General features: G+C 39.9%; 1 protein-coding gene across 1 annotated transcript; it reads right to left on the bottom strand.

Moving 5' to 3' along the window:
- Nucleotides 1-713: 713 nt before the first annotated feature.
- Nucleotides 714-1,745, bottom strand: LOC110651461 (uncharacterized). The gene is made up of 2 exons (XM_058138956.1): nucleotides 1,626-1,745; nucleotides 714-1,553 (listed from the first exon to the last, which is right to left on the bottom strand). The coding sequence occupies exons 1-2, from the start codon at nucleotides 1,743-1,745 to the stop codon at nucleotides 714-716; spliced, it is 960 nt and encodes a 319-aa protein (XP_057994939.1).
- Nucleotides 1,746-8,430: the final 6,685 nt, after the last annotated feature.

The raw sequence follows: 8,430 nt of genomic DNA, 5'->3' as shown, positions 1-8,430 counted from the left end.
CTGAGCCTCTGTTGTTTAGCAAGTGGACATACCTCACAAATAACTTCATGATACTTGTTCTTTGGACTTATGGTAGAAATATGTGATAATTTGGTATTTGACATATGCCCAAGTCTGTAATGCCATAACTCATAAGAATTGGAAGAGGATTGATAAACTTCATTCATTTGGAACATAGGTTCAGTGATATAAGAAGCTTTAGAACTACATTTGTTTTCGAAAGATTTACTGCTTATTATGTATAGTCTTCCATGCAATTCTCCCCTTGCTACCACTTCCTTAGTCACTGGGTCCTGTAAAAGGCAGTGGTTAGCAAAGAATGAGACAATTATATTGGTGACTTTGGTAAGGGCACTTATTGACATTAGGTTATACTTGAAATTAGGTGTATGAAGTGTATTGTGCAGGTGCAATTTTGGGCTTATTTTGATGGTTCTTTTGTGCAACACTTGTTTTATGGTTCCATCAGGTAATTTAACAAAACTTGGGCTATTTATTTTTGAAATATTTTGGAAAAGGGTAAAATCATGACACATATGTGTGGAAGCTCCTGAATCCACTATCCATATACCATTACCCCTATCATGTCTATTAGAAGAGTAGCTACTTGAATTCTTACCTGCGAAGCCTATAGAATTAACATGGCTTGCCTCATTCATAACAAGATTCTGGTTCTGTATGTACTTAGCCATTTCCTACTGTATTAGACTTGCCTAGTGGAGCCCTTCATTCTTGTGATCTGCCCTGCTAAGCCCTTCATTCTTGTGATCTGCCCTGCTTTCTCCCTCAGATGGTTTCTCATATACATTTGCTGCTACATTGTTCTTAGTTTTCCCTTTCTTCTGTTTGAGTTCTGTGAACCAGTCTGTGTATCCATGTAGCTTGAAACAGGTGTCGCTAGTATGGCCATTTGCATTGCAATGGTCACAAAACTTGTTTTCTTTCTTTCCAAATTCTTTCTTCTTGCCATGAATCTTCTCCTTCTGAACTTGTCCCTTCACTGTCATTATTGAATTGAACTCATCAGCTGCATCATCATGAATTTCCCTTTGCTTTTCCACCCTTAACACCATAGAGTATGCCTTGTTAATAATAGGCAAAGGATCCATTAGTAGGATTTGATTTCTAACATTGTCATAAGCCTGATTCAGCCCCATTAAAAACTGTATAAGTTTTCCTTCACTATTTATCTCATCTATTTGTTTTGTTGCACCATAATCACACACTGGTAATGGTTTTAAGCATGCCAATTCATCCCATAATTTTTTAAGTTTAGTGAAATACACCATAACTGATGCATTTGCTTGGGTCAGATTACTTATCTCACGTTTGAGATGGTACAAGAGAGGTCCATTGCTTTCTCCAAACCTCTCTTTGATCTCCTCCCACAGGTCTTTTGATGAAGGTGCATAAATGAAAGCATCCACCAACTCCTTTGATAGAGAACTCAAGATCCAAGAGGTGACCATGCTGTCCACCTTCCTCCACTTGTCAAAAGTAGTAGAACTAGCAGCAGTTGCCTCATATCTTCCATCCACAAAACCCAGCTTATCCTTGGCTCACAAGGCCAATTCCATGGACCTATTCCAAGATAGGTAGTTCTTTTCAGCAAGTGGGGCACTCACAAGCATCATACCAAGGTGGTCAGAATTGTGCAAATGGAGAATATTATTTCCACTATCAGCAACCTGAGTCTCGTTTCCACCATCAGGAGTTTGAGTTCCATCTCTGAGTGCATCTAACATTTTCTGTAGCAATTAGAAAATAGCAGTTTGTGTAGTGGCTTTAGGATTGTGGAGAAGAATAATATCAGTAGCACATGTTGTGCTCTGATACCATGAAAAAACTAATGAATTCTGTAATTGAGCAAGAAAAGCTGCTTTTGTATTGATTATGTATATTGTTTATATACAGCTTGAAAAAATGACCTAGAAACAAATTAATTTCCTATATTACCCTACCATATTTATAGGCATATTTACAGGATCTCTAATTGAATTACAACATGCATTTAGAGCTAAAAAGTGAGCTGGAGCATGAGCTGAAGTATCTGAAGTGGATGATTCCCTTCTCCTTCATTTTTCTGTGAACAAACATGGGCTTGGAGAGTAAAATTGTTGGGCCAATCTTTAATTACGTCTCCCAGCCCATTTAATTAAGCTCTGAACCGGTTGGCAACTTCTCCTCACCTATCTCACGGCAATCTGTCATACACTAGCCATGGATCACGCAATATTGTTTTGAAGAAGTGGGTTCCACTTGCTCCTGCCAAAAGAGCATCGAAGCAAAGAAACCAATAATGGTAGGATGCAAGACCAATCTCGACTCCAAAATCGACAACCACCTCCACAGATGGTGGTAGTGAAGAGCCTAAACCAAGCGGTACAGCAGCAGCTCAATTTGGAGTCTGTATAAACTCGAGCTATCAGCTTCTTCAAAGCCATCTCCCGCATCCTCGAAGAATTCGATGCCAACGTTTAGTCCAAGTTGTGTTTCCCTTTGATATGTCGGACTGTAAATTTATACTTGGCGAACTAGTCCTTTAGCCTCAGTAATTGTGGTTTAGGAAGAGACTTATTTTTGAAGTCTAGAACCTTTGGGAAGAATGAGCTGTCCATGACTACAGTAAAATGATGGCCAATGAGATGGAATTCGAATCTCTTTATCCCATTTTTGACAGCTAATATTTCTTTGTAGACCGAATGATAATGTTTTTGAGGCTCTGGAAATTCTCCACAAGCATGTCCGCAGATATGCTTTTCTCCCTGTATCTCTTCGATGAGGACCGCACCCCAGTGGGTGTCGCTAGCATCAGTCTGAAGGATCTGATGTCCAATGCTGGGAATCTTCAGAGGTGGCGGATTCAGAGCCACTTCTTTTAATGCCTTGACTGCTCTTGTTTGTTCCTCCTTCCAACGTGGTGCAGCCTTCCTAAGCATTTTTGACAATTGGTAGGTGTGGGTGGCCACATGGGGAATAAACTTCCTGATGTAATTGATAATACCAAGGAACTGTTGTATTTGTTTTACTGTCAAGTCCTTATCAGGAAACTTCAATAATTCTTCTGCAATGTGAGGTCCCGGTTGGTATTTTCCATCTTTAAACTTCATTCCAAGGAAGTCGATATTAGTTTGGGCCAATGAGCCCTTCTTTTCAGATAGCATAATTCCATAGGAATCCACCAATTGTTGAAATGTAGAGAGAAGTGTTTTATGGGCAGTAACATCTTTGGAGAAAAGAAGGATATCGTCTATGTAAATAAGAGCACTGTGAAGTATGGGCTCGAGTATCCTTGTCATGGCCTTTCGGAAAACTAATGGGGCCATCTTAAGGTCAAATGGAAGGATTGTCCATTGGTATTGGGCCGTGGGAATGCAGAAAGCGATTTTGGGCCTATAAGAGGGGTTCATACCCAGTTGCCAAAATCCAGCTTTGAGATCAAATTTGGAGAAGACATGGGCCACGTGGAGTTGAGTGAACAAGGCTTCTGGTTTCAATAACGGGAACTTGTCATCTTGGAGGAAATGATTGAGGGACTTGTAATCAATGACAAGTCGTTTCTTTCCTCTTAACCGTTCTGATCTTTTTTCAACATAAAAGGCCTGGCATGCCCATTGAGAGGAAGTGGGTTCTATGAGACCTTGTTGAAGAAGCTATTTACATTCTTCTTGGGCTAGAGCCAAGTCTGTAGGATTCATCCCCGAGTGTGATGCCTTTGTCAGGTTGATATCCTCATTGAGTTTAAATGGAAGGTTAACAAAGAACTCTGGGTTCTTCCACAGAGGATGGTGATGATGAAAATGTGCATGAGAATCAGCACAAGACCTTAAGAGGAGCTCTTTGTGTTCTTGGAAGTCAGCTGAGGCATCAGCCAAAGAATATAACCTTGGGACAGAGGTGAATGGTGAAAAATTCTTTTTATATTTTAATCCTGTTGGGAGGATCTTCAAATGCTCTGCTTGTTGATACAAGTCAAAGCCTATTAGCAAATCCTTGTCAGGAAGATCAGACCTGATGACCCTGGTCCAGAGGATGCAAGTGGGGAAGAACTGAATCCCAATGGGATGCTTGGTGATGAGGCTAGTTTTGAAAACGTTCCCATCTGCTGCCTTGAAGTACTCTTCATGAAGGGCCCAGTATTTTGGAGGTAAAATAGCTGGGTTCATCATGCTTTTGTGAGCCTCGGTATCTAGGAAACCAATAACACTAATGGGCCGTTCATATTTGTTGGGAAGAATATGAAGTGGGACCAAAGGAATTGGAATAGTGTCTGGGCCGTGAGTTGATTGGGAGGATTGGATATGTTGGGCTAGGTAAGACGGGTAATGGGCTTCAGTATCTGAACCTGATTCTTTTGACGAGAAAGAGTGGTCTTGTTCTGAACCAATATCTATTCCGAGGGCAAAGACTGTATCTTCATCTGGTTCCTCTTGTTCAGAGAACAGGGATTCAACATCATCTGTTCTAGGGAGATGTGAGAAGCTTGTTGTATATGTTGTAAAAGCTTAACTGCCTTATTGGGGTTCTTAGGGCAGTTCTTGGCATAGTGACCTCGATTGCCACAGATGCAGTATCTATCAGACTTCTTTGTACCCGTTCTTTTCTTTCAAAAGTATCTGACTGGTCTTCTTCCCTTTTTCTGCTTGAAAAGGGGTTTGAACCAAGAAGAATACTTCTTGTAATGTCCCTTCTTCTTTGGCTTGCATTCACAATTCTTTTCCTTGCATTTGATGGCAAGGTGGGACTTCTGGCAGACATTCTTCAAGGCTTTGCTGTTGTCAATGATGTCTTTAAATAACTTTTATTGCTCACACATTTTATCTAGACAAGCCAGTGTCATCTGGTGGATTTCTCCGATGGTAATGGTATTCATTGCTCTTACAGTTGCGTGAATGCCGTGGAGCTCAGGTTGTAGTGCCTCCAGAAGAGAGGCAATGTATGTGTGTCGAAGATTGACATCATTATAACCATTCAGTAAATAATATCGTTGAGCCATGCGTTGTCTTTCATTACACCAGGAGTACTTTGACATGCGTTGCTGATCTCTGAAAAGGACAGATATTGAAAGACATTACCAGCGCATGGCTCAGCGATATTATTTACTGAATGGTTATAATGATGTCAATCTTCGACACACATACATTGCCTCTCTTCTGGAGGCACTACAACCTGAGCTCCACAGAAGCATTGCTGCAACCAGAAGAGCAATGAATACCATTACCATCGGAGAAATCCACCAGATGACACTGGCTTGTCTAGATAAAATGTGTGAGCAACAAAAGTTATTTAAAGACATCATTGACAACAGCAAAGCCTTGAAGAATGTCTGCTAGAAGTCCCACCTTGCCATCAAATGTAAGGAAAAGAATTGTGAATGTAAGCCAAAGAAGAAGGGATATTACAAGAAGTATTCTTCTGGGTTCAAACCCCTTTCAGCGTAAAAGGAAGAAGACGATCGATACTTTTGAAAGAAAAGAACGGGTACATAGAAGTCTGATAGATGCTGCATCTGTGGCAATCGAGGTCACTATGCTAAGAACTGCCTTAAGAACCCCAATAAGGCAGTTAAGCTTTTACAACATATACAACAGGCTTCTCACATCTCCCTGGAACATGATGATGTTGAATCCCTATTCTCTGAACAGGAGGAACCAGATGAAGATACAGTTTTTGCCCTCGGAACAGATATTGATTCAGAATAAGACCACTCTTTCTCTTCAGAAGAATCAGGTTCAAATACTGAAGCCCATTACCCGTCTGACCTAGCCCAACATATCCAATCCTCCCAATCAACTCACGGCCCAGACACTATTCCAATTCCTTTGGTCCCACTTCATATTCTTCCCAGCAAATATGAATGGCCCATTAGTGTCATTGGTTTCCTAGATACCAGGCTCACAAAACCATGATGAACCCAACTATTTTACCTCCAGAATACTGGGTCCCTCATGAAGAGTACTTCAAGGCAGCAGATGGGAACGTTTCAAAACTAGCCTCATCACCAAGCATCCCATTGGGATTCAGTTCTTCCCCACTTGCATCCTCTGGACCAGGGTCATCAGGTCTGATCTTCCTGACAAGCATTTGCTAATAGGCTTTGACTTGTATCAACAAGCAGAGCATTTGAAGATCCTTCTAATAGGATTAAAATATAAAAGGAATTTTCAGCCATTCACCTCTGTCCCAAGGTTATATTCTTTGGCTGATGCCTCAGCTGACTTCCAAGAATACAAGGAGCTCCTTTTAAGGTCCTGTGCTGATTCTCATGCACATTTTCATCATCACCATCCTCTATGGAAGAACCCAGAGTTCTTTGTTAACCTTCCATTTAAACTCAATGAGGATATCAACCCGACAAAGGCATCACACCCAGGGATGGATCCTACAGACTTGGCTCTAGCCCAAGAAGAATATAAACAGCTTCTACAACAAGGTCTCATAGAACCCACTTCCTCTCAATGGGCATGCCAAGCCTTTTATGTTGAAAAAAGATCTGAATGGTTAAGAGAAAAGAAATGACTTGTCATTGATTACAAGCCCCTCAATCATTTCCTCCAAGATGACAAGTTCCCGTTATCGAAACCGGAAGCCTTGTTCACTCAACTCCACGAGGCCCATGTCCTCTCCAAATTTGATCTCAAAGCTGGATTTTGGCAACTGGGTATTAACCCCTCTTATAGGCCCAAAACCGCTTTCTGCATTCCCATAGCCCAATACCAATGGACAGTGTCGTAAGGGTTTTGCGGTCGCCTAGACGAACCCTCACCGAAGTGGGAAGGAATGAGGAGTCGCCACTTTAATTTTGAGGGAAATTAAAGAAAACCATTTGTGAAATGCAACTTAAAATGAAACCACTTCAAATCTGAGAGATTCTAGGTTGAGTGCAGTAAATGGGTGGAGAAGGTGTTAGGCACCCCACCTCGTCCCTCAATGAGGGTGAGCATATTTAACCTTACGTTCTTTATAAATTAAAATCGATAGTTAGGGGGGTTTGAATGGAAATGTTAATCCTTTTGATAAAAGGGAATATTTGATTTTTCACTAATTCGGATCACCCAGATACGCAAGTAAATGAGACGACCTTAGTGAATTGATGGTGCGTAGCGGTTTTTCATTTATGGGATTATTTTGCGTATTTGTTAAAATTCGATTTGAGAATCAAATAAGAACTCTCCTCTGATCTCTTTTTAGATTAAAATTTCGATTGGAGATCGGATAAGAACTCTCCTCCGATCTCTTTCAGATATTCATTAAAAATTTTGATTGAGAATCGGATAAGGACTCTCCTCTGATCTCTTTTAGATATTTATTGAAAATTTTAATTGAGAATCAGATAAGAACTCTCCTCCGATCTCTTTTAGATATTTATTAGAATTTTTAATTGAGAATCGGATAAGAACTCTCCTCCGATCTCTTTTAGATATTTACTAAGATTTTTGATTGAGAATCGGATAAGAACTCTCCTCCGATCTCTTTTAGATATTTACTAAGATTATTGATTGAGAATCGGATAAGAACTCTCCTCCGATCTCTTTTAGATATTTATTAGAATTTTTGATTGAGAATCGGATAAGAACTCTCTTCCGATCTCTTTTAGATATTTACTAAGATTTTTGATTGAGAATCGGATAAGAACTCTCCTCCGATCTCTTTTAGATATTTACTAAGATTTTTGATTGAGAATCGGATAAGAACTCTCCTTCGATCTCTTTTAGATTTTTATTAGAATTTTTTATTGAGAATCGGATAAGAACTCTCCTCCGATCTCTTTTAGATATTTACTAAGATTTTTTATTGAGAATCGGATAAGAACTTTCTTCCGATCTCTTTTACTTATTTATTAGAATTTTTGATTGAGAATCGGATAAGAACTCTCCTCCGATCTCTTTTACTTGAATGAGAGTCGAATAAGGACTTTTCCGACCTCTTAAAATTTGATTACAGCTGCACATCATAAGAGCCTAAGACTAAGGGTTCTGGCATTCAAAGATGCCGGGGACCCGAATAAGGCTTCTTTTAACTCATTGGTACCTCGTGACTAGATAGGGGATACCAGACTGAATTTTACCGACCTCCTATGTGATCGCCTTATCAATACCTTTCGGCAGGCAACATTTGCTCTATTTCATTTGCTAGTCTGAAATTCAATTTTACTCTGACCCTCCACCTTACCCAGTCATCTTCTCGAGCTAATCTGGTGGTTTGACTTCATAACTCTCTGATTTATTATCCGAACGTTTATTAAAAAAAACTCTTATGTTAAGATACTGCTACCCATCATTTTATCAAACTACCTATACGTTACCCGTAACCAGAACACCTACATTAGGAGATAATAAAAGACCAAGAACAAATAAATAACATGAACTGATATCAAAGATAAACTCAAGAGTAACCACCCACGTGGGACCTTCTAACATAAGACAAACT

The sequence above is a fragment of the Hevea brasiliensis genome, chromosome 17 (genome assembly GCF_030052815.1).
Source record: "Hevea brasiliensis isolate MT/VB/25A 57/8 chromosome 17, ASM3005281v1, whole genome shotgun sequence".
Lineage (NCBI taxonomy): Eukaryota > Viridiplantae > Streptophyta > Magnoliopsida > Malpighiales > Euphorbiaceae > Hevea > Hevea brasiliensis.
The sequence above is the reverse complement of the archived record's forward strand: the minus strand, read 5'-3'. Positions and strand labels throughout refer to the sequence as shown.

Bases quoted from the DNA above. Each gene is read 5' to 3' on its own strand.
- LOC110651461 (XM_058138956.1), bottom strand. From the start codon at position 1,745: ATGTTAGATGCACTCAGAGATGGAACTCAAACTCCTGATGGTGGAAAC. The intron at 1,554-1,625 runs GTGAGTGCCCCA...TTGTGAGCCAAG, and splicing joins ACCACCTTGGTATGATGCTT to GATAAGCTGGGTTTTGTGGA.